At 38.3% G+C, this 27431-nt stretch overlaps 1 protein-coding gene across 1 annotated transcript; it reads left to right on the top strand.

The window, feature by feature from the left end:
* Positions 1–6187: 6187 nt before the first annotated feature.
* LIN7C (lin-7 homolog C, crumbs cell polarity complex component) lies at positions 6188–13680 on the top strand. The gene is made up of 5 exons (XM_044258990.1): positions 6188–6247; positions 9598–9716; positions 10222–10293; positions 12360–12569; positions 13177–13680. Exons 1-5 carry the CDS (start codon positions 6211–6213, stop codon positions 13330–13332), a joined length of 594 nt encoding a protein of 197 aa, XP_044114925.1. The 5' UTR covers positions 6188–6210; the 3' UTR covers positions 13333–13680.
* Positions 13681–27431: the final 13751 nt, after the last annotated feature.

Genomic DNA, 27431 nt, shown 5'->3' with positions numbered 1-27431 from the left:
GCTAACTTGGGGTACCTGGGTAGCTCAGTTGGTTAAGTCCCGACTCTTGCTTTCTCTCTCAAAAATAAATAAATAAATAAATCTAAAAAAAAAAAAGAGGCGGACTTGAATAGGAAGGGTGATTGCTACATTTATGCAAAAACATATCCTTTTCTTCTGGCCTGAAACTCACATGTAATAATTGGAACTCCTGCAACCATCTTAAATCATGAGTAAACTTAATGATCAAAGCCATGTCCTAGGATGCTGGCACAAAATGACAGAAGCCAAGATCCCTAATGAAAATGAGGAGCTATCATACTTGCCCCAAATTACCTATCTCTGGATTTCCTTTACTTACTTTAAATGCACTATTACTTAGGACTTCCAAGTTTTTATGAAGCCATACCTAATATTAACTGACACATAAATATTTCATTGTAATTCAACACTATTTTTGAATGACTAATATGTACTAGGTCGGTAGTTCCCAACAAAGAAAGCCCATCACAAAAACCTTCATAATTTTCAGAAAATGAAAATGTTCATTTCATACTCAAGGCTTTCTGAATTAAAATTTACATGGTGGGTCTCTTGTATGAAGAAAATTAAATATATATACACACACAATATACATCAATAAATCATATAAATTAGATGTATGATTATATATAGTCATATATAATATATACATAGTTACATATAATATGCATAGTTACACTTAATATATATTATATATAATACATATGTAACATATTTTTTTATTTCTGTAAGGTTGGTAGTAATTCCGATTTTAATAATTTGAATTTTCATTATTTCCTGGTTAGTTTAGCTAAAGGTTTGTCAACTTTGTTGATCTTTTCAAGAAACCCAGTTTTTGTTTCACTGATTTTCTTACTTGTTTTTATTTCTATTCTATACTGGTTTTGTTCTTTTATTTCTTGCTCTAAACTTTATTTTTTCCATCTTTCTATTTGTTCTGGGTTTAGTTCATTCTTCCTTTTGAGTGTCTTAAAGTTTAAGTTATTGATTTGTGGTCTTTCTCCTCTTTTAATACAGGCATTTTAGCTATAAGTTTCCCTCTAAACACTGCTTTAGCTGCATCATGAATGTATTTTTAAAGCCCTGTAGTGTAGAGAATTCTGGTTTATAGTGGGTGAGAATTGCTGTACTTCTTTGCCATTATAGGATTTTGGGGTTTTATTTGTGTGTGTGTATATTTTTTCATTTTCCAATGTGGTTGCTAAACTGTTGAGTAGACAAAGCTTTTCCTATAAAGCAAAATGCCTTGGCTTGGGTTTGGTTGGATTTGCAGAATGACTCCTGCTTATAGCTCAAAGATTTCTTTCACAGCCTAATGTAAAAAGCAAGGACATGTTTGTTTTACTTGATTTTTCTCTGTAAAGTGAGGATTTCCTCGGCTATATGGGCCCTCTTTAAAGGGCCCTTTCAGTTGGAAGTTTCCTTCTCTGCCTGCTTATTTCTACTAAGCATATTTTTGGCAGCCCTGACACAATGTTTATGTCCTGTAAGCAGAGGTCAGCTAGTAGTGAAAACTTCCTGTGCTACCATAAGTCCTTTTCCTTGGCCTGGGTACTTTGTTATTTGCCATGCTTTGTCCACAATTTGGCAGCACCACTACCCACTCTACGTGACAAATGACATCATTGCTATAATGAGAATTCCAAGCAGCACCACTGGATCAAAGCCCATCTGTGTGCCTGCTCCCACACTTGACAAAACAAATTCCAAATTCATTCAGCATGCCGGTGCCATTTAGTCACTGTGACATATCCCAAATTTTGGACTCTGTGCAAAAACCAATCTGTGCCCACAAAATTAATCATGGAACACATTTTATGACGTTTGACAACAACTTAAAAGGTTCTCATCTCTGGCAGGTGGCTCTGCCAATCTGCAAGTATGTGCATGACAAATCCTGAACAATATATTATGTGGCTGAAAATATATCATGCAGGATGCACACCCTGGAGAGAACCAGAATGAGTCCAAACAATCCTGAGGTCTGTCTCAGGGATACATAAGCCAGACTGCTGTCTTGTGAAGGAAGGATGATGGCCCCAGGTACACACAGAAAGCCAAAGAAAAGGCAACAGCTCGTGTGCCAGTAAATGCTGAGAATATTGGCACAATCGCCTGTGTTGGCAGGACCAAGAGTTTGAGATGGCTAATTTAAGCGACAAGATCCTGGCAAACAGATTTATTTAGGGCAAGGGTGCGTCAGAAAGATGCCAGAAAAATACATCAATCTGTGCCTTTACATGTACTGTAGAGTGATGATGAGACAGTTGACATTAAAAAAGTAAACCCTTACACTTTAATATAATCTGCAGCTCATCCTAACAATAAGTAGGGTTTTACTTTCGATCTCTGGTACTCCACGATGGGGTTTTATGTTTTCACCTGAGATCTTCAATCAAGAAAATATTTCTTCAACAGGTGTTCTTGAAGAGATTTCCCCATATGGTTGTGCTGAATTGATGAGACTAGTGTTTTTATATATCATTTAGTTTATTTAAACATGTAGGCTATTTCACATTTGACAATATCTTTCACTTCAAATAAAGGAAGTCACTGATCTGAAATTTTACTTTACTGAGGAGTATATTACAGGGACTCTATTAGAAAAAGAAAGACAATGGGGATTTTAGTCGTACTGGTAGAACTCTTCGTTTAAGAGCAATATTTTACTTGGTACTAATACATAACTGTTTTTACATATCTATTCTGTACAGTAGTGCTTATTTGTGTATAGTTCAACCGGCAATAAAACAATAAAATGTGAAAAAAAATAGTAAGATGCTCCAATTGGTGTGTCTGGCTTCCTCGTGTTACTTTCCATGATCCATTTTCCCTCTCTAGACAGCCTCCTACCTGCAATTTTCCCCACCTACTCCCTTCTTCTCTGACTCAATGCTGTCTTAGTGCATTGTATTTGCAATGTCTTGGGTTAAGAATGCTTTCATAACCCGACAGCCTACTTAGGACTTTAATTCCTCATATGAAGAAAAATTTGCATAATTTAGCTTTCACTGGGATTTGTCTCCACTCAGAGTTCCTAGTCTGAGTCTTCCTTCCCACCTCTGAGGCAGAAAATAATATGAGGAAGCAACAGGTATAGAGGAGTTCTTCCACAGGAAGAGCAACTTCTTGATTAGGAAGTGAGTCTTAATAACCGGATGAGTCAATAACCTGATAGAGGCATAAAACTCAAATAGCTCTGTGCTGTTCTGTGCTCACAATTGCCTCCTTTGGGACACAGGCCAGTAATCTGCCCTCTCTTCTGGAAAGTGAAGGAGCTGAACTCTAGTCTCTCAACTCCAGTAGTCAGAGAATTGTGAATTACAGAGGGGATTTTAGGGGATCTCTCCTTACACAAATACTGATTCTTTTATTTTGTGCATTAAATACAAATGGATTGTTAATTGATTCATATTTTCCCTGCTCAGTAGCTACTAAAACTTTTTTCTTCCTTTCCTATGCTTAAATAATTAGTGATCTGTAACTGGTCTGATTCCTAATTCTTAGAATATGACTTTTCAATCTTTTTATTTTGTCTGAAAACTTATAGGATTTTCTACTTATCCCTGGAATTCTGGAATTTTATGATGATTATGTATGTTAAGAAATTACCAAGGATGGGGTGCCTGGGTGGGTCAGTCGGTTGAGCATCTAATTCTTGGTTTCAGCTCAGGTCATGATCTCAGGGTCCCGAGATCAAGACCGCATCATCAGTCATCAGGCTCCCCACTCAGCAAGGAGTTGCTTCCTCTCTCTCTCTCTCTCTCCCTCTGCCCCCTCCCCACTCTCTCTCTCTCTCTCAAATAAATAAATTTACCCCTACTCTCTCTCTCAAATAAATAATCTAAAAAAAAAAAAAAGAAGAAGAAGAAGAAGAAGAAATTACTAAGGACAAGAAAAGAATCACCCAAAAGGAGCAAACAATACCCAGTCCCAGCTACTGAGAATTGTTCCTGGTCCTGCCAATCAAAACAGAATCACATAATTCATGGGGCATGGGGTAAAGAACTTAGAATGGTATTGACTCAACAGTGGGACATAATTAGCCCTATACTAAAGGCTGTACTGGTTCCACTTAACAAAGCTCAAAGGACAAAATTGTTTTCAAGTATCCTATCTGCATTTCAAAACAAATCTCAAAAATATTCATAGGCATACAAAAATATCCAGCACCCACAATGCCTGGCATTATAGATAGATAGAGATAGATACAGATAATCTATCTCTCTCTCTATATATATATATATATCTCACTGGTCATGAAAGAAACAGGAAATTATGAGTCATAATGAAGAGAAAAATCAGTCTATAGAAACAGTGCCAGAAATAGCACAGATGACAGAATTAAAATAGAAACATTAAAATTATCATTATAATTGCATTCTATATGTTCAAGAGGCTTTGGGAAAGATTGGGCATGGTAAGATGGACATGGGAAATGTAGAAAAACACTCACACCCTTAAATCTTAACTTCTACAGATAAAAACTATCACCTCTGAAGTGAAAAATGAACCACTGGTACTAAGAGAATGTTAGATGTCAAAAAAAGGAAACAGAAATTTTTGAAAAAACAAAATGAATAGAGCACTAGTCAGCTGTAAGACAGTGCCATACAATGGAAGTACGTGAACGGAGGCTCCCCAAAGGAGAGGAGCTGGAGGAAGGGGGAAAAGAAAATATTTGAAGAAATAAGGGCAATGTCTGCATTTGTCTTGTTCCATGAGGCATTCTCAGTGCCTAGACACGAGACATTTAGCAAACATTTCTTGAAAATATTTGTGGCATAATAATGAGTAAAAGATAATCACATGACTGCTACTGTAGGATATAAGGACTATCAGGGACCAAGGAAGAACACTTTGAAGAGAGGGAAACTTAGTAAGAAGTGGAAATTCTTCAGCAGACCAGGAGGGTGGGTTCAGTTAGAAGGTGTATAACATGGTTTGGAGAATTAGAGGAGATGAGCAAGGCCCTTCTCTATAAGAACAACATAAGTGAAGACTTGGAAGCAAGAATAAACATGGTTTTGAATATATCACCCTGACTGGAGGGGTGGTTACACTCGAGGGAAAATGAGAAATGAGATTAGATGGATAGCTTTCAAGTGTCGGAGTATGCAAGTCTTTAAAAATGGGAAATGGGGGTTAAGGGAGGAACCATTGAAAGTTTCTGAAGAGAAACCTTTAATGAAGAAATCAGGGTTCAAGGGGGAAACAGCCTAATGATGACACTCATGATGGATTAGAAGAAAACATTATACTGGAATGGAACGAGTGGGCAGGACATAACCAGGAAGTTGTTAAAACAATCCTATCATGAAATGTTGAAAACTTGCTTATGAAAGCACCTAACACAGTAATAGCAGAGCCTATGGCTTAAGTGAATGTCAGTGTGATCTAAATATTGAACAAATTAATATTCCATTTAAATTAAGTACTATGTTTTTTTTTTTTTCCCTTGGTTCATTAATTTTCAGAAGCGGTCCTAAGAATCTGCAATGCATTAAGAAAATTTGCTTCATATTTCATTTACTAAGACTTTGGATCTGCTTTTTTAAATTGTTCTTTTGTGGTGCACCAAAGTGCCTTGTTCTCTTGCTCGCCAGGTGTTTCATGCTTTTTTGTACTTTAACATCCTTACTCTCAAACAGATTTGCAGGGAAGACTCATGTCTTGATTTTTAAAATTAAAGGGATGATGCCACAAAAAGAGAATTTATTCCGTTACACATGTTATCACCGAATCCCAAAGTTTAAGAGTGGAAAAGAGCTTGGAGATAGGCCCTTTCGTCGCACAGACTGGGAAACTGAGGCCAAAAGAGATTAAGTAAGCAGTCCAGACTCGTACAGCTATTCCTGGTCAAACCAGGACAAGAAGCCATACTTCACTTGGAGCCAAAAGTTCCAAGCGAGTGGGACAAGGCTTGAGTCCGGAGCAGGCAGCAAGAGTCAGGAAAGGTGCTTCTTCACCTTCGGAGACCGGGGAATCTGCTAGCCTCAGGACCGCTTCATAACCTGCGCAAGACCATCGCCAAGATCCCTGCTCCTATATCGCCCCCACTACCCTCAGAGCCTCCGCTCCTACTCTCGCGATACTGTCAATCCCTCGCCTTCCAGATCCCGCTAAGCCCCGCCTCTCCACCGCACCCTATGTCGTCATTTCCTGTGGGTCTGCAGGCAAAGGGAGAAGATGGCGGCGTTGGGGGAACCTGTGCGGCTGGAGAGGGGTGAGTACGGCAGAGGCCGAGACCGAGGTGGGCGGCGGGAGTGAAAGAGTGCCGTATTGCCGGAGGGGAGGAGGGGCGACCCAGGTTTCGAGATCTGGATCCAGGCTGTCCCTGGCGCCGAAGTCGCTGCGCTTGGCCCCTGGGAGGGTGCTTGTGGTCCCTTGACTGATACTCAGACCCCTGCTCTGTTCACATGGACTATGCCGGGGCACAGTACAGTTAAACACCACCTGTCCGCGTTCGCAAACACACGCCGCACACGCGCTCCTTGGGTGCGCACAGCAGACGGGGCGCCCAGAAGCAAACATCACAAGCCCATTTGGGACCAACCGCACTCACTGGCTTTATTTATGCACGCACAAATCCGGTGTCCCCGCCTTCACTCAAACATCGCAGACATCCCGGGCACACAACGCATTTACCAGAATCCATATTTACGCACGAACTCCCGGCTTTATTTTTACCACGGCCTCACTTGTGTTTGTTTTGGGCGACTTCCTGGCTTTGGTGCCCCTCCCAAGTACGGAGAAGGTGCTTTAAAAACCATCCTGCTGATTTGGTCTTGGGAAGAAGGTTACATAACTAGTTGGAATAGTGGTAGGTTGTAAAATACCGAACGTATAGTCTTATTACCTCTTTACAGATCTTAAAACTGGTAACTGGCTGGTTGCTTGCTTTTTAGAGCAGACTTGTCAAAGAGAGTAAAATCTGTTCTGCTGAGTAATTAGATACGGAAGAGCTAGTGACAGTACATGGCTATGTTCCTTTCAGTCTCCTGTTCCATATTTTCAGCATTCCACTCTTTCCTTCCCCAGACCTTTATTTCAAGCCTGTCTTTGACATACCAGTATTAGAAGTTATTGGTAAGCGAAAAACAAACTGAACATTTTGAGTACTAGTAGTAAACAAAATAAAGGGTGGCGATTGTAAATATCTTCGAAATATTAACATTTGCAGTTACAGCCTGAATATTAAGTAACTTCTACCCCAAGAAGAAATATATTTTTGGAATTACTGTACTTAGAGAAACCTCTTTCCTCATAACCTTCACACAGATGCTCACTTAACATTATTTATTCCTTATGATGTTCACTATTTGTAAGTCTCTTTATAAATGATACTGTTTCCCTCCTGCCCACCAGACCATTAAGGAATCATTTTTGACAGAGGAGTAGCTACTCTGGGAAGACTTAATAAGTTAGGCCTAAGACTGTGACATCTTCCTCTTGAGCGCAATGGCACTGTGCTTTGAAGGTGGGAACAACTCTGTTCCTTGTGAACAGAGGAGTAGGTGTTTTTCTTTGAAAGCCAGTTGCAGGATTCTAACATGTTGGCGGTCTTTTGTATTTTTAAGTGCAGCACAAAGTGTGAAACTTCACCTCTGGCATTTAGTTTTGGTAGTCATGACTTTTTTTTTCCCCCCTTTTTCAGAGTTCTTTTCAGTCCTATAATAGAATGCTCAGCAGCTTAGTAGGATGAATTGCTAGTGGTTGCCATTTAGCAGGATAAGAAAGATTACATCACCTGTTTTCTTTAGAACTCGGTTTAACAAACTCTATTAACAAACACTCCCAACAGTCCTGCAATTAAAATTAATGCATATGATCAAGATCTGAGTGTCTTCTAAATAATCAAAACATGATTCAGTGGAATACATTTAAGCATGTATTGGGTACTGTTTAGGCTCAGTAAAGATTTTTTTGTTACTTCAAAATATTTATGTAGCTTACATATCATAACTTGTAAATTAAAAGGATCCATTATCCAACAATCTATTCACCAGTCATCCTAGGGGTGGGTTATCAGAATGGGGAAAGTCTGATTCCATTGCATTTGATTGACATCATTTTAAGCTTTTATTACCTGAAATTGGAAATCTACTTCTTTTTTCACTACATTTATTCCTAGTTTTGCAGTTGCATACACAAAGAAGGGCATATTAATTCTATAAGGAAAAAGTTTCAGACTTGTGGTATAATACAAAGTTTAGAGCTTTTTCCTTTCAGAAGGAGGCAAAGAATAATAAAGTAATATGTACTCTAGCCCCCTGGGGTACAAAAACAGTTAAGAAAAAAAAATAGAGTCAGTTAACTAACAGTGCTTTAAACATGACTCTGAGTCTTTTTACAAAAGATTTTATTTATTTATTTATTTGAGAGAGGGGGGAGCACAGGACAGGGGCAAGTGTTGAGGGGGTGAGGGGGGTGAGACAAAGAGAAAGGGAGAGGCAGACTCCCTGCTAAGTACAGCACCTGACCCAAGGCTCATCCCAAGACCCAGAGATCATGACCTGAGCCTAAGGCAGATGCTCAACCAACCTGAGCCACCCAGGCGCCCCAGTATAACTGAATCTTGTAACATTTCTTAATTTTCATAAAATATTCTTACACTTCCCAATGAGAATTTCCTAACATGCTTAATATATTTGTATAAATCTGTACAACCCCTTAATATTTCTTGTGATTAATTGACATCCAGGTAACTTAACATTTATGCTTGCTACATGTCAGACATGTGTTTTTTGGTTTTGTCAGGTAAGTCTTTTTTTTTTTTCTTTTGGTCAAGTACGTCTTATAGGGAAGTACTGTTACTTCCATTTTACAGCAGAAACACTGAGGCACAGACATTAAATAACTTGCCCAAGATCACACAGCTAATATTGAGGCCAGATTGACAAAACTTTTTATTTTTCTATTTTGTGAACATATGTATTTGATTGAGCCTATCTTAATCAAAATACTGTGTTAATGATTATAAGCTGAAAGCAGACCACAGTTAATTTGTTCCTTTATACCATTGTTTTAACTGTCCCTGCCACTAACAGCATCTGTTACTGAATGGCTCATATCCACATATAAATTATAGTTTTCTTTGGGAAATGAAAAGGAATTTCACTAGCACACAGTCATTTCACTCCTTTGTGCTTTGATCACTAATAATGATAGATAAATTTTTATTGACTAACTAGTTCCAGAAAGAACTGTCAGCATTTTAAAGCAATACAGTTCATGTATCGGTCACATTTGAACACCTGTCCTTTCCTGTGACATTTAGTATTTTATATTCAGTTTTTCTCCATCTTTCAAAGATATGTTTTTCATATCTTACGTGTGCAACATTAGGTTCGTAATTGCATAAAAGCATTCTCAGATTTTGCATTCCCTCCCTCTTAATGTGTGTTCACAACCCTCCTTCCCCCCACCAAACACACAAACTCATGCTCTTATGTTTTGTTTTTTCTCCATATTCTACATTTTTCTGGTTAATCCTTGGGGACTGAATCTTGTTACAAGGCATTTAAAAAGTCTTCAGAGAAAATCATCTGTCAGTGTTTGTTTGTTTAACTCTAGATATTTGTAGAGCAATTGAGTTACTGGAAAAACTGCAAAGAAGTGGAGAGGTACCACCACAGAAACTTCAGGCTTTACAAAGAGTCCTTCAAAGTGAATTCTGCAATGCTGTAAGAGAGGTAAGTAAATGGTATTAAATTTACCAAAAGCCTGAGTTAATTAGGTATAAGATAATACTGTGAAATTTGGGTTCAGAAGTTCTTAAGAAAAGAAACTTTAGAAAAATATTAGAACCTATCCCTCTTCATTTTTTGAAAAAAAAAAAAAAGTTGTTGAATTTTTACATGTTAACATACAATGTAACATAAATTTCAGTTGTACAACATGTTGATTCAGCAATTCGGTTCATTATTCAGTGTTCACCACAGTAAGTGTAGTCATCATCTGTCACCAGACATGTTATTACAATACTAAGATTATATCCCAATGCTATACTTTTCATGTCCATATTTATTTTATAACTGGAATTTTGTACCTTTTCATTTTTTGGAATTTTTAATAGAAAAACATTTTACCAAGATGGCATAACTTTGCCTAAAACTTGAACACGCTTAATAAATTAACTTAGAACTCAAATGTAGTATATTCTGAGATTTTAAATCATGACGATGTTGGGTTTTACAGGTATATGAACACGTCTACGAGACTGTGGACATCAGTAGCAGTCCTGAAGTGAGAGCTAATGCAACTGCAAAGGTAGTTCTTGTTTTTGTTTTTTGTTATTTAGTAAAAGTGAGAGAATTCATCATAAATGAAAGTTTTAAAATATGTAATTATTAGATATTTGAAAGGCTTGTTTTGAAAACTAACATGGAGTATCTTTCAAGCCACACTAAACTTGTCTCACATACAAAGATAAGACATTTTTTATTGGCTTTGCAAGGAATACTTTATTATACAGTTTAGATAATGCATTAAAAATACACTTGCACAAAAATAATAATGCACATGTAATACACAGTTGTTTCATATAATATACATATATCATTATGTAAATTTCCATCAAAACTCTGAGGTATATATTATTCTGATTTTATCGGTGAGGAAACATTAGATTAGATTATTTTTCTCAGACCACACAAACAGCAGCAAATGGTAGGACTGGGTACTCCTGCAGGTTGCTCTTTGCTTTTCACCTTTACCTTAACTCTGCAAATACAGGGTGATGTTGTTAGTGGGTTACCTCCTCAGAGCTGCATATGGTACGTTTTATGTGCTTTTCTGTCCCATTTGTTTCCTCTGATATTTCTAGCATTGACCTCAATGTCTAGCATGTTTTGTTAAAATAAATATCAGCATTAGGTGACTTATATTAGATTTACTCATTAACAAGTACTTTTGTCTTGTTAGTTACTGGTCCATAAAAGGAAATACTGGATGCTTTGTTAAATATAAACACTTAAACATGTGGATACAGTTTGGAAGAGCGTAAAAAAATGTCTTTCTCTGTATTTGAGACAGTTTAATGCAACTTGAAAGATACTCTATTAGGGGCGTCTGGGTGGCTCAGTGGGTTAAAGCCTCTGCCTTTGGCTCAGGTCATGATCCCAGGGTCCTGGGATCGAGCCCTGCATCGGGCTCTCTGCCTGCCTGTGATCTCTGTCAAATAAATAAATAATCTAAAAAGAGAGAGAGAGCGAGAAAGATACTCAGATTTCAAAATAAGCCTATCAGATATCTACCATTTGCTATAAAAGTATAGAAACTTGGCTTGAAATTCCTTAGTTTTATGACCTTCATGGCTTACTGAATTTCTGGGCCTTAGTTCTGTTATCTAAAACAGAGATTCTTTCAGACCTTGGAACCTAGTGATATTCAGTAGATCTTGATTTCCTCCTTCTTCCCATTTTTGCTCATGTACCCTGATCTGTCATGAAAAATGGTACCAGATTACTTCATTACCTTTAAAAGCAGAATGAAGCAAATCTCAACTTTGTGTTAGAATTAATGTAGATTAGTCTAAATTTGAAAGTTTTAAAGAAGATGTGACTTTGTTTCATCTTCTGTGGGATTTTAGTAGTAACTGGGTAGTTAACTAAAGCAACAAAAAATTTCACGGTTGTCTGTACCCATCTTTTTCTCAGCAGTGAATTATTTAATTTGTCATTTATTACATATTACAGCAGCCCAAATGACTGTGTAAGAACACTTATCTCCTTACAGGTTATTATGTATGTAGGTTGTGCTTGTACAAAAACTCCTGAAGGAGCCAGGCTCTTGAGCCCAAAGTTCAGGGCTGCTGGCATGCTGGGGGAGGAGTTATCTGTTAAAGTGCTCCAGTGTTCATCTGCCAGGCAAGCCTGCTTGCCTATTGCTGCTCAGAAGTTCTGAACACTGGGTGGCTGAGTGACCTAATCAATCTTAATACCTCCTACATAGACCCAGGGTGTGCTTTCTAGTCATCATCTCTAAAACCCCATGCACTCAGTTTTATCTTCTCCTAACTTCCAGTGAATTTGTGAGCATGCACACATCAAAAGTAAATAAAAAAGAGACAAAAAGGGGCATCTGGGTGGCTCAGTCGGTTGAGCGTCTGTCTTTGGCTCAGGTCATGATCCCAGAGTCCTGCCATCAAGTCCCAAATCAGGCTCCTTGTCGGCAGGGACCTTCTCCCTCTGCCATTCCCCCTGTTTGTGCTCACGCTCTATCTTCCTGTCAAATAAATAAATATAATCTTTAAAAAATAAAAAAAAATTAAAAAGAGACAAAAGAACTGAAACAAATAAAGTTCACATTTTTAAATATGTAAAATTTTCTTTGAGGCGACTGTGGCTGCGTTTGCTGCCAGTGAAGGACATTCTCATCCTCGAGTTGTTGAGCTACCAAAAACAGAAGAAGGCCTTGGATTCAATATTATGGGAGGCAAAGAACAAAACTCTCCAATCTATATATCTCGAATAATTCCAGGTGGAATTGCTGATAGACATGGGGGCCTCAAGCGAGGAGATCAACTCCTTTCTGTTAATGGAGTGGTATGGATGAATTTTATTTCTATTTGTAGTAATGCATTGTAACCACTTGGGGGTGTATTTGCGTTATAGAAACAAGATGGTGGGGGTGGGGGAGTACCAAAGAAGCTTTGTAGTTCAGAAATCCCTTAGGAGAATCCTGGGCAGTACTATTTAGGACACAGATACTTTTTAAGGCATTTTAAGTGTGTTTTGCTGCTTTTCCAATATAAATTCGCAATGCTTCGTGTGATTTTTATGAAGTAATTGAGCTCTCTAGTAGTTAAGGAAGTACATTAAATTAATAAAAGTCTGCCCTTGTTTTAGTCTTATAGTAGAGCCATTGCTTAATTTAATTCTGACTTAGTGAAATAATACGGCAAATAAATTGGTATTAGGAGTAATTATTTGGAACTTAAAAACCAGTTCCTGGACTACAAACAATACTATTTTAGCAGAAGATTTCACATGGATTAAAATGATAAAGCCAGATTATCTCATAGGTTTGTCGTGTTAAGATGATACATTAAAATTTTTTTACTTATATGTATTGTAAACATTTTGTGTTTTGAGTTACCTAACAAAACCTGAATATTAATTCTTTGTGTGTTCATGTCTATTTTTTTCGTAGAGCGTTGAAGGAGAACATCATGAAAAAGCTGTAGAACTGCTGAAAGCAGCTCAGGGAAAGGTTAAATTAGTAGTACGATATACACCCAAGGTCCTAGAAGAAATGGAGTCACGCTTTGAAAAAATGAGATCAGCGAAACGCAGGCAACAGACCTAATGCAGTTCAAAACTTTATATTCCATTTTGCTTTTAGCTAGAAAAGTTTTACTTGTGACCTACTGATGGCCGCAATGCCAATGATTGTAAAAAAGAAACAGAAACTTCCTGCGAAATCCTCCTTGCCATTTTATAAACACCTATTTTAACATTGTTATGGTTCCAGAGATGCATACGCTTTTTTCTGACAAGAAAAAGTGAAAGGTGATGAGGGCAATTCTGTCCTGCTGTTTTTACAGGCCTTTTTCAAATGCAGATTTTGTCATAAAGTTGTTATAGATTTTTAAAAATGCTTTTTTAATATTAAAATGTACTTTTACATTCTTAATCTTTTTTTAGGGAAAAAAAAAGTTTTCTTCATTTGGCTGCTTATTTAAAAATAACAGTTCTCCAGTTCTTTTTTTGCTTACTCTATTTTTTTTAACCTGTAAAATTTCTTTACGGTTTCCAAGAAATTAAACGTTAACAGTCTGAGCTACAGCAGTTCATTACACTATCAGTGTTCACAGCACTGCTGCATTTTGTACTTTGAACACACGCATAATATATATAATCAGTGGTAAATCATAACGCAGCAGAGTAGAAGTTTTTTACTTTTATTTAAACATAACGTATAATGAATATTCATTTATACTGATTTATAAAAGTTTTTAAACACTGAAAACAATCATTGCTAAAATATATATTTCATAATATTTGAGCAGTGAGGCAAGAGGATATTACTGATTATACCTATTTATGTTCAACAACATATCTTAAATTACAAATGCAAAAACAGGTTCAGGTTTCATCTTTTGCAAATTTTTTTAATACTGTTCATTTTTATTTAAATATATTTCTTATATTTTGGTTTTTCCATTCCTAGAGATGAGCCAATTAGTTTGTTCTGGTAAATAGCAGAAGCAAAATAAAGGAATACTCAACCTCACTAGCCTCAAGAGTTACACACTCTTAACTAGCTCAACATAAGAATTGGTTTTAAGTAGGAAGAAGATAGAAGGATATACTTAAGATACATAGAAATTATGAGGGGATATATTCATAAGAATCTGCAGACTCTTAAGTCAAAATGAGTGGGAACTCATTCATACTGAGATGGTTGAATTCAGAGATGTGATCTTTGATTCAAATGATGGGAATTGTGAGAGATACTTTCATTTGTCCACTGGATGTCACTCTTTAACTGAAAGGCAGCTACTAGTGTAGGACTATGACTGAGGTCTTTTTCAAGGTGGAAATTAAGAGTTGAAGTTCATTTTCAGTCACAACTTATAGGAACGTTTGTATGGTTTTTAAGAATTTAAAGTGACAGATGCTAAAAAGAAGATAATGGGTTGAAATGTATAAGGAATTTATACTAATTACTGACCCTGTGTAAAAAGTGGGCATTTTGTAACATTCCTTCTGGAAGAATAGAAATGTATACCTTTTTCTGCATGTTTGTGAGCACTGTGAGTCTTATAAGATTATTCCAGTTTTCAATGATTTTCAGAATAAGTCAATCAGCATTGTTATTTATCATTTAGGTATTGAACACTGGATTGCATGGTTGAATGTGTCTTTAGTCCACTACAAAACGTGCTTGTATTGATAGGATCATGTTGTTAAATTGTGTATTTTCAAAATTAATTGATGTTTTTAAAATGTTGAGACCAAAGTAGTGTAGAATTATGGACTTAATTTAATTGTAAAATTATTAGAGGTATTTGTTGTAGAGCTTTACATATTAAAGAGAGATATTGGTGCATATAAAAACAGTAATATTATTATGCTCGTATTCTTGCATTACAGGGTAAGTAAATCCTGAAAAATCTTATTTTAGTATAGCTACAGCTGTAGTAGCTTTTAAGGGTGTGTCAACATTTCATTATAAATTATAGCTTCCTGGTTCAGTATCTCAGCTGTTTCAGAACTTTCAGCCAAGTTCAATCTTTTTTGGTGTTGAAACTTAGTAAGTTGAGTAAGCTATTTTTTTTCCTTCTACAGTAATCCACAATCTGTTCGTTGTGTGGGTTGGCACTTATTTATAATTCTTAAAATAAAGATAGCTTAAAGGAGCCAAATACAGTAGTTTTGCTTGCTCCTGTTGAGCATGAGTAGCAGTAGTTTGTTTTTGTTAATGCAGTTTTCACAGTGTATCCCGGAATTTTAAATCTTGACCATAGAAAAATACAGTCATTCAGTGGCAATGATGTACAGTAGTGGTCTAGTATATAGTGAGGGAATGAAGGGAGTTGTCATCTTATAAATAAATGTATGATTCATGAACGTAACTAGGCACATTATAAGTATATAATAAGTTTTCTTATTTGTAAATTATAAACTACCCAATTTCCATCTAATTTCTTGGTATTTCAAAAGGGGTGTATTCAGTGGTTTTCAGCCTTTGCTGCACATTAGAACACCCTGCAGAGCTTTTAAGAAGTAGCACTACAGGGGGCACCTGGGTGGCTCAGTGGGTTAAGCCGCTGCCTTCGGCTCAGGTCATGATCTCGCGTCCCGGGATCGAGTCCCGCATTGGGCTCTCTGCTCAGCAGAGAGCCTGCTTCCTTCTCTCTCTCTCTGCCTGCCTCTCTGCCTACTTGTGATCTCTCTCTGTCAAATAAATAAATAAAATCTTTAAAAAAAAAAAAAAAGAAGTAGCACTACAGGACTTCCATTCCATACCAAGTAAGTTCAGAATCTTTGAGGGTGCAGCCAGATACTTCATTTTTTAAGCTTCCCAGGTAGTTCTAAAGGACATCTAGGGTAGAAAACTGCTTGTTTTCCTCTTTATAAAATGCTCTAATTACACTGGATTCTGTTTGGAAGTATCAGAGTAGAATAACTCAAATTACGGCTACCTTTAAGTAGCTGCAAATATAGTAATTGAGTATCTTCCTTAGTAATTTCTTTAAGAATAAAAGATACTTGGCATTCCTTATTTGGGAAGTAATTACAGTTTATCTTTTATCTTTTTTTTAAATCTGCCAGTAGTTTAAAGTTTTAATGTCCGTCATCTTTCTGCCCCTTTTGCCTTTAAACCTTAACAAAAATAAATGTTTATTAGTTGAGAAAGCATGTTTAAAAACTGCAGGTGAGAAATACTGTCATTGATAATTATGTGCTGTCTTCATATGGCCGCTTTATCTGTTAGTATACTAGATTATAATGGCCTGGTTCTTTGGGGTTTGGTAATTCAGATGTGTTCTTAAAAAATCGTTGTCTTCCTCTACTAAATTTTTTAGTTATTTTTCTCAAGTACTTAAGTAGTTTGGCTCAAGTACTTTGTTTACAATTTAAATGAATATTATAGCATTTAATAGAAGAAATGGCTATGGCTTCTCTGAAAAGAATCTCAGCATGACTTGGTGTAGACTCAAAAGAATACATGTTATGAATATTTTATAATGTGGAATGATCACTGAAATATCCAGGACTCTGGTAATTGTATTTCCAATAAATGTATGTTTATGAATTTTCTAACTTAAATTTTGTTGTCTCTCCTAACAGTCTGGTGTTTTATACTTTCTGTTGTCTAGAATTCCACTAATAGTGTTTCTTCAGTGGTTATTATAGTTCTGTAATGGTTAAATAGCGGAGAAAACCAATTTGCCTGCTCATTAATTTTCAAGAACTTCCAAACTCATTTGTACCTGGACATAGTTTCTAAAAATATCAGCAGATAGTTTGCTTCTACTTTAATTCTTTGGTTTGAGGCAAGAAAGTAAGCCCCAAATGGATTTAACACTTTTTCAATAGATGACTTCATTTTCCAAGTTAATCCTGATTCTAAGGTTTATTTAAAATAAATTTGTATTATGTTCCCATTATTTGGATTAAAAAAAATAATTGGTATAACTTCTACAATAAATGTGTTTCTGAAAGCTCTGTATAAAATAACTTTTACATAAGGTAAAAAGCATAATGTATGGTAGTTACTATTGAGTGAACCTTTGAATTCCTACATTTTGTTTTGTCTTTCATAAAATATAACTACAGAAAAAATTCTCTTGTGTTCTTTTGAGAGAGGCAGTATGGCATGTGATTGACGGCACAGCGTGTACAGGCTCACTACCCTGATGTGAATCCCAGACTCACCATTATTGTGTAATCTTAACAGAAGTTACTTCTCTGGACCTTAGTTCCTCACCTGTCATGTGTAATAAGAATGCCTGTAACTGGTCGTTATCCTTCAAGCCCTGAAAAAGGTGCCTGGTGAAGTGAGTGCTATTTGTGTCTGCTATTATTTGCATATAAAAGCTTAAGGGAACTTAGTAGTTGAAGGAAGATATGTGACCACATAATTAAAATTAGCAAGTTCTTACTTTTGATGATGAGGAAACAGCCTTTAAATTATGCTTGAAGGACACCTGGGTGGTTCAGTCAGTTGGGCGTCTTGCCTTCCACTCAGATCACGATCCCGGCATCCTGGGATCCAGTCCCACATCAGGCTCCGTGCTCAGGGGGGAGCCTGCTGCTTGCTTTGACCCTCCCCCCTCGTGCTTTCTCTCTCTCTCTTTCTCAAATAAATAAAATCTTTAAAGATAAATAAGTAAAAATGTTTGAAAACTTAATAAGGAATAAGATTCATAAGGAATTTTCAGATTTCTGTCCACTTAGATCAAAGAGCTAATGGAATTCTAAAATTAGTGGGGTTTGGGGGGTGGAGGATTAAGGCCACATTCAAAATGAAAATCACACTAAGTTCAAGTAAGGGATTTGTTTAATCAAAAAAGCAGTTTGTAGGAAGGATATGACCTAGCTCTAGAAACCACGGATTGCTGGAATGGGGGTCAGACATATAAAAGGCATAATTCAGCATTGTGTATTTTTAAAATGCATGAAGATGTGTTAAGCCACAAGAGATACAACAAAAAGCACTTATTGTTAGCATTCAGTTTCTTCAAAATACTAGTAAGCTAGAATACTGATTCTCTAAATCATTCAATTCTGGTTTTAAAATACTCACTATTGTTAATTACTCTCATTTTAATGAAGTGGTGACCCAGTTTTTTGTTCACTTATTTGGTGGCAGATAACCTCCACCTAATGGAATTTTTAAGATTTACTTCATATGGTAAGCAAATGAGAAACTCATACAGAACCCATTTGTAAATTTTATTATATCAATTTAATTTTTTTTTAAAGGACAATGTGCTTTATATCAACAAGATAGGTGTGAGAGCTCTCCTAATACTCATCAACTGCAGAGCTACATTTTGATCCTATAAAAAGGCTTTCTTTTTTCTTTTTTTATGTTTTCTTTAGGGGAGGAAGTGTGGAAAAAATCTTAATTTGTTACAATCTCCAGAATTGTAACCAGGGGGATAAAAAGAAAATTTAGCCATTGGTTGCTGATAAGTTCCCCTTACTTTGCTCTTATTTGGCAGTTCTGGAAAGTAATTCTAATCAGTTTCAAAAACTCAAACCTTTAATTTTGTTTTTTATTTGGCAAAAAGTGCAATCGACATGAAACGGGGAAATTTGTGTTTCTGGTATCTCTTACTTGACGTAGGTTTGAGCCCAGAGTTTAAATCCTATCTAACTTTGATTTTGCATCTTAAGGTGTTACAGATTGAATTGTGTGCCTCCCAAAAAAGATACGTTGGAGTCCTAACCCCCAGTACCTCAGAATGTGGCCTAATTTGAAGATGGAGTCTTTATAGAGGTCATCCAGTTAAAGCGAGGCGGGGAGCCTAATCCAACATGGCTGGTATTTTCATTAAAAAAGGGAAATTTGCCCCTGGGGATAAAAATACATTATATGTTTATAAAAAAATTTAAAAATTAAAAAGGAAATTTGAATATAACACGGGGAACACCATGGGTGGATGAATTGGGTGATGCTTCTATAGGCCAAAGAACACCAAAAATTGCTGGCAAACCTTCCAGGAACCAGCAGAAAGGTATGAACAGATTCTCTTTCACTGTCCTTTCACAGGAGACAAACCTGCAGACACACTTGGATCTTGGACTTTAGTCTCTGGAGCCATGAGAATAAATTTCTCTTACTTAAGCCACCCAGTCCAGTTTGTGGTACTTTGAGCAACCCGAGAAAACTCGTGTGTAAGAGAATCCATGTTTTGATGGCATTAGTTACCAAAAATAGGTACAGAAGCAAAGTTGAATATGACTTTCCCCATGTGTGATAAAAAGGTGTCAGTAGAAGTGGTTTTGACCAGGGGAAGAAGATTTCTCACCTCTGGAGTGGGGGAATGCCGGGTTCTTTTGTTTTCTGTTTGACGCTTCCTTAGACTCCCATGCAGCTCTGTTGAGCTTGACCTCCAAAGGGCCATCTGAAGCTGCTCAGAACTTTGTTTTTCCTTCCTTTAGGGCTGCCAGTTGTTGCCTGGCTGCATCTTTCTCAATTCAAGGACTTATGTAGGAGTTGGCAGAGGCAAAAGATCTAGCACTGAGAAGAAACTTGGTATAGCAGCCCTTGCCCCAGGTGGAACATGATGAGAGTTTGCCCTTGGCCAGGGGGATTTCACCCTGTAAAGATTTGTACTGGCTCCTTAGCATCCACATGCCTGACTGAAAAGCATGGATGCAGCCAGAACCAGTTGTGTTGTTCCATCCCGAAAACTCTTCATTGTACTTAGGATAGAATCTGAACGCCTTGCTGTGATTGGAAAGTTTCTGCCTACTTCATTCCCCACTTCCTCTCAGGCCTCGTCTCCTCCCCTCTACTCCGCTTGCTTGACCCCACACCAAAGGCCTGTTGCCAGAAGGTTCTCCCTCTGGTTTTCCCACTGGCTGCTGCTCCCCATTCAGGTATAAACTGAAGTCACCATCTCTGTTAAGGCTTCTGTTCACTCCACTCAATTCCTCATCCTCTGTTAATGTGGCAACGCCTTATTTAGATTATGCACTTCATTGTGTTTTCCCCATTAGAATTAGTTCATGACAGCAAGAAGGATCACCACTATCATTAACCTAGCATGGTGCCTGAAACAGTATTGTGATGTGTTCTACCTTGTTGAATTGGTTTACTTTCCATGATTCCCAGCTAGATCAAGAATTTACCTTGGAACCATAAAAAAACAACAGTTTGTCAGCTGATCTTGATGTTAAAACAAATAGTCCAGGAAGGACCATAATACTATAGGGATGATATCTTCTTCAATCCTTTATTACCTCACTCCATTAACGTGCCAGGTCCTGTTCATGGAAGATAGCAAAGAAAGTTACGTTAGCTCCCTCTATTTGCCACCCTTCTTGTGTCTCCAAACATGACAAGCCTTTACACTTGCTCTTTCCTCTGCCTGGAATCTCCTTCACCCTCTGCTGATCTGTATTTGTCTATGAATCTCCTTCACCCTCTGCTGATCTGTATTTGTCTATCTTGTCAGCCCACTCCCTCCCCAAGATCATAATTGTTGAGGGCCGGCAGGATTCCATTTTGTTCACTGTCCTATATCCAGAGCTGGGAATAGTACCTGGCACACAGACAATATTTGTTGAGAAAATAATATGAAAGAATGCTATTTTAGCAAGTGAGGAAAGGTCTCTCTGAGGACATAGGCATTTGAAGAGAAACCTGCATGGTGTGAACTGCAGAAGCTACCCATGTGACTGTCTGGGGACTTGAGTTTTCAACAGGGTCCAATAAACAGGGTTGCTTTTCCCCCACTATGGCTCTGAATATGGCAGGAAGTAAGACAAATGAGTTGGCAGATGGGTACCAAAATGTCCTCTTCATTTTTTACTCATAATACAAATATTTGTTGAATGTCTACCATGGGACAATTATGGTCTAGGGGATACGGATACACTAAAGAACAAAATGAAGCCCTTGCCTCATAGAGCTTACTTTCTTTCTTTTTTTTTTTTAAAGATTTTATTTATTTATTTGACAGAGAGAAATCACAAGTAGATGGAGAGGCAGGCAGAGAGAGAGAGAGGAGGAAGCAGGCTCCCTGCTGAGCAGAGAGCCCGATGCGGGACTCGATCCCAGGACCCTGAGATCATGACCTGAGCCGAAGGCAGCGGCTTAACCCACTGAGCCACCCAGGCGCCCCTAGAGCTTACTTTCTATTAAAGACCAGGCAAGTGCATATATCTAGGCTTCAGAAGTAAATATGCTTTGGAACGCCTGGGTGGCTCAGTTGGTTAAGCGGCTGCCTTCGGCTCCGGTCATGATCCCAGCGTCCTGGGATCGAGTCCCACATTGGGCTCCTTGCTCGTCAGGGAACCTGCTTCTCCCTCTGCCTCTGCCTGCCTCTTGGCCTACTTGTGATCTCTCTCTCTCTCTCTGACAAATAAATAAATAATCTTTAAAAAGAAAAGAAGAAGAAGAAGTAAATATGCTTCTTCAAATTAGCGAGATGCATCTACCTAGTCTGGACCATGGCTCAGCTCTCATCTTTCCATCCTGCAAGGGCACAGCTCACTCACTCCCTAGACGGATATGGGCTGAGCCAAAACAAAAATGCCTCTTTCTTTATCCCGGATTACAGCTTGGATCGTCATGCCATCTCGCATAGAATGAATGCTTCCATGCATATAAGCAGAAGTAGACACTGAGAATTTAAACCTAGAAGGTGTGATGTCCCCACAGCAAGGTAAATCATAAACATATAAATAATTGTATGAGAAGAATGGTTGGACACAAAACAAAATTTTAAACCATAATCTATGGGGCGCCTGGGTGGCTCAGTGGGTTAAGCCTCTGCCTTCGGCTCAGGTCATGATCCCAGGGTCCTTGGATCAAGCCCTGCATCAGGCTCTCTGCTCAGGGGGGAGCCTGCTCTTCCCTCTCTCTCTCTGCCTGCCTTTCTGCCTACTTGTGATCTCTGTCTGTCAAATACATAAATAAAATCTTAAAAAAAAAAAAAAACATAATCTAAACCATTTTTAAAATTTGGAAATATTGGAATTTTTATAAATATTTTCATTTTAAATATTATTAAGGAGGGAAGGAGGCAATAGCATGTGCACACACACACACACACACACCCCTTTCTTACCTCCTCTCTGTAAATGGGGAGAACCTCACGGATTGATTATACTCTATGTGGATAGTTGGTTTCCTCCTGCCTTTTCATATTTCACCACAAGATGGCACCAAAGTGCTACTGTTGCTATTTCAGAAATTTCTAACAGTTCTTGCTGACTAAAGATCAGGCCAAAAATTTAAAAATCTATTGATTTGACTCTCAGGTTGGTGAACAGGTGGAGCAGTATGAGGAGGGCGGCACCCCTGGAGAAGGACGACACAGAAGCTCCACGTCCCCCAACTGTGCCCTCTGCGTGTCTTCTGTCTGGCTGTTCCTGAGTTCTATAACCTAGTTGTGGCCCAAACACTGTTTGCTGAGGTCTTCTGTCTCTGGACCACCCTGCTGGGTTTTCCCTGTGACCCTGTGTGACCCGCAGCATCTTCCTCTCTGGAGCCTAACTGCTGCCGCAGCCATGGAATTGCCAGAGTTTGCAGCCAATACTGAAGAGAGAACAGAGAAGAAATAGAAAGAACCTCAGGTTCTTGATGACATCACTGAGTGGCCACATCAACCTGCCCTGAGGCCTGACCTCTCTGCAGACTTTCTGCAGCGAGCTAATAACCTCTCCTCTTGTTTGTACCCAATGTACCCAATCTTTTCTTTCACATGCAAAATTAATCTTTAAATGTATTTTATAAAAGTCAAAACACGTAAATGAGTAAACTCAAATACACCTTGAAAGAAAACAGAGCAAATCTGTACAAATCACCAACTTATGTGACTATCTACCTACATTTGGTCTATAGGCTGTCAGGGATTGTGCGGAGGGAGGATTCCTGTAGTATTATTGTAGGACTTCTAAGTACGAACAACTCGAGTTGACTGGAAATTGTCTTTGGCTTTGAGCCTCTTCCTTATCTTCACCCGAGCCCAAACAGGATGTTTGATCAAGAGAAAAGTCCTTTCAGAGAGGACATGGCACGTTCCTTAAATAAACCAAAGACCATCTGAGGCCTTGAGATTAACTTGCTTTGCATGACACTACATTTGTGAAAATTTTTTCTCTCTTCCCTCTAAATTAAAAACACAAATTAAACCAATTATAGAGTACTCACATGCCCATTTATAGCATCCATCTTTTTTTTTTTTTTTTTTAAGATTTTACTTATTTATTTATTTGTCCGAGAGAGAGCGAGCGAGCAGGCACTCCAGATTAGCTCCAGATCTGCCATTCACCAGGTATGTTGCTGGGCGTAATGTAGTTACCCTCAGGTTTCTCACTGTTGAACGAGGGGATTTTACATATGATCTCCACATTTCTTTGTATTTCTGAGTATTTTAACGTATCAAGGAGAAAGAGCTTGGCACCACAGAGGATGGAACTTCTGAACAGCCCATCTGCTCAGAGAGGGACGCTACAGATGGACGTGTGAGTACGCTGACCCTTGAAGAGTGACAGAGACACTTGCCCATTCTTCAGCCTCAGACAGGAAACTCAACAAGCCTTAAGGTCTTTTCTAAATTCCCTAAATTACGTTGGACTGGAAGCTGCATGAAGGGAGGGGACTCCTTACCGTAACTTCTTTGGTGAGGCTGCCATGGAAATGCCCCTCTGGCTATGGGGAGGCTAACGGACTCTCTCAGTCCTGCTGAGAAATCCTTCACCACATCTTCGCTGGGCTGGACCCAGTCAGGGACTGAGCACAGCTAAAGCAGGCTTGCTCAGGAGACAAAGGGACTCTTCCGAAGGTGATTTTCTCTCCGCGTCTCCACCGATCTTGCCAAACCTTGATAGAACTGCACTTTTTTCTTCCCTTACAAAAAGCATTTATTTATTTTTTTTATTATGTTCAATTAGCCACCGTATAGTAGTACATCATTAGTTCTGATGTAGTGTTCAATGATTGATTAGTTACGTATAACACCCAGTGCTCATCACTACACATGCCCTCCTGAATACCCATCACCCCCTCCCTCCCTCCCTTCTGAGACCCTCAGTTCACTTCCTGGGGTCCACAGTCTCTCCTGGCTCATCTCTCTCTCTGATTTCTCCCCCTCCAGATTTCTCTCCCTTCCCTTGTAGTCCTCTGTGCTATTGCTTCTGTCGCACAAAAGAGTGAAACCATATGATAATTGTCTTCTCTGCTTGACTTCCTTCACTTAGCATAATCCCCTCCAGTTCTATCCATGTCAACTACACTTCAAAGACTCACCCAACTTCTTGTCCTTCCTTCTCTCCTGTCCTGGAGTCAAACCTGTGTCTCAATCTAAAGGTTCTAAAAGGTCTCCCTCTGTCCTTCCGCTCCCCTTTTCCCTCAGAAATATTTCCCCTAATAAATTTCTGGCATGAGCTATCCTATTATCCGTGTTTGCTTCTCAAAGGACCCACGCTTGCACAATCTTCTATCAAAGAGTCATAAATTTGGGTGGGAGACTACATTAAACTAAAGAAATTTTAAATACTGAGAATCCAGAGCCCCATGTCAGGCTTACAACATCAGAATCAATGGAGGGGGAGTTTTGAAACATCTTCCCAGGTGATTTACATGTAGACTGGCCTACTTTAATCTAAACTCTTTATTCCGAATCTACTCTGCTAAGGGATAAAGAGTTTAGATTAAAGTAGGCCAGTCTACATGTAACATTCCAGAGAATGTTGGAAATCTTTACAGTTTGTGTTATTCTGAAATAAAAGGAGCAAACTGGCCAAGTTACTATGATATGTTTCTTTCATCTCAGGGTGTCTGACTGGCTTAGTAGGTAGAATATGTGACTCTTGATCCCCAGGTCATGAGTTCATGGGGCTCAAAAAGATATATATATTTCTCTATCCCCTCAAGGTCCTTTTATTTTTTTTTTTAAAGATTTTATTTATTTATTTGACAGTGAGAGAGGGAACACGAGCAGGCAGGGGGAGTGGGAGAGGGAGAAGCAGGCTTCCCGCTGAGCAGAGAGCCCAGTGTAGGGCTTCATCACAGGACCCTGGGATCATGACCTGAGTGGAAGGCAGACGCCTGAGGACTGAGCCACCCAGGCACCCCACCTCAAGGTCTTTTATTCACTTTCATATTGAAAATTTTTTTTAACTTTCCTTACTTACTCCATTCTATGAACAGAGTTCATATATTTTAACAGTAACATGATGCAAAAAGTTTAATAAATAGTACTAAGAGTTTGCCGACCAGACTCCAAGAATAGCGTTTTGGGCATCATCCTAAAGTCTAAGACCATTGTCCTGGTCTCCATAGTTGTCTTTGCTCATTTCTCAAATGAAAATTACAGACGGTTGGTAGTTGGCCTGTGTTGTTTAAAATCATTGTCTCCGATTTTATTTTAAAAAAGGTTTTAAAAACATTTTCAAAAGTCCTAGGGTGATTAAAAGTTTTCATTGTGATTGTCACTCCTTATTTTGAAGAGAGTCATGGTAACTGTCACTAGACAAAAAGAAAGCTTTTGAAATTACCCGTGAGGTGTTCGGTAGTGTCCTTCTTGACACAACATTAGGCGTCCAAGTCAGGAATAGAAAGAATCTACAGAATGGGATGTTTTCTCTCCCCACCTTCCCACAGCTTCTCTTTGAGTTTAAATTCTCTTACTGCTTCTTTGCTAGATTCCTTTCCAAATATGTTCATGCAGATGAAGAAGAGCTTTCTGGGATATTTCAGTTGCCAGGTAAAAACTACTCCCAAGCGCTGGTCTTCTGCATGCATTTGGCTTGTGGGATGCCAGAATTTTGCATGTGCTTCTTTGAAATCTTGTCTCATGCAGTGGTCTTCCTAAAATGTTCAAGCTCTTATTTGGAATTCTGAAAGAGTAAAAAGGAACCCAATTCTGTGACTGAACTTTGTGTTAGTACTTTGCTCCTAACAATTTCTCAGAGTGACCAGGTGATAATCTTTTTAGATTTAGATTTCTATTTTTCTGATTTTTTTTTTTTTTTTTTTTTACTTTCACTGTTCTATCTGTTACAATGCCTGGCTTCTGTAATGCTTATTTATCTCTGCTTCGTTCTGAGCCTCCCCAGTAGGCTCTCAGGCACTCAGGCCTTGGGATCTACATGTGGTTCTGTCATTCGGAAATTGTTTCCTTTGAATGTCTTTCACCTCTTGGGTTTGATTTGAAAGGGAAAAAATCAGGATAAGAAAATCGGGTTTAGAAAGACTGGGCATAAATAGGAAAATATTTTTGATATTTATCTAAATGTTTTGAAATTTGGGGTGAATATGGATGGGTCTTCAGAAGTACTGAAAAGGGTCTCTGACCCCAGGATGTCCAACCAGGTCAGGAAACTGAGACCTCTTTGGTGATGTCTTGAAAAGAGCTGATTTCAAAAATGGATTTTAGTCAGTCACACCAGAAGTTGCCAGTCCTTACATCCCAAGGTCTGTCAGATCTGCGCATGTGGTAGTACAGGAAAATGGGCCCAGAAGCCCAAATCTGGCCACAGTGCAACTTTTAATAGATCAGCAATTTTCCATTGTTATTTTGTGTGCTTCAGAGTGATTGTTGTTATTTTAAATTATCCCTAAACAATAGGTCCTGTGCATAATGGGATCACTCTAGGGACACTGAGACACAGAAGAAAAGAACAAGTAGGTGAAAACACCTGTTTAAGACCAGGAAAGCACGAGTTTGGCGAGCCTCTAAACCAGCGTGGGGGCTCTGCTTGCCCCAAATGCAAATGTGGAGGACTCAGAGCTTAGAAACAATAGCATTTCTTGAGATGTCACCTGTTAGATACATACCAGATATCTGATGGGTGTGATATTCTTTCTTTATTCCTTGACTCTTTCATGTTTTGAAACGTTTATGTATGTATATGTACATATAGATACCCATGTACATGTATGTGTTTGCATGTGTAAATATGAATATAATAACATAAATATAAACTTTTTTTTAAGATTTTATTTATTTATTTGAAAGAGAGAGTATGAGAGGGAGCAGAGGGAGACGCAGACTCCCTGCGGAGCTGGGAGCCTTATGTGGGTCTCGATCCTGGGACTCCAGGATCATGACTTGAGCTGAAGGCAGTTGCTTAACTCACTGAGCCACCCAAGGTGCCCAAGTATTTTTCAATATACATATTCAAGCTTCTAACTTTGGGTGGCAGGTTTGGCACCTATGCTTTTATAAAGCCAGTAACACCTTTTCATAGGTCATGTGATTGCCTCAGGTC

The sequence above is a fragment of the Neovison vison genome, chromosome 7 (genome assembly GCF_020171115.1).
Source record: "Neovison vison isolate M4711 chromosome 7, ASM_NN_V1, whole genome shotgun sequence".
Taxonomy (NCBI): Eukaryota; Metazoa; Chordata; class Mammalia; order Carnivora; family Mustelidae; genus Neogale; species Neogale vison.
This window is presented reverse-complemented; position numbering and strand designations above follow the sequence as displayed.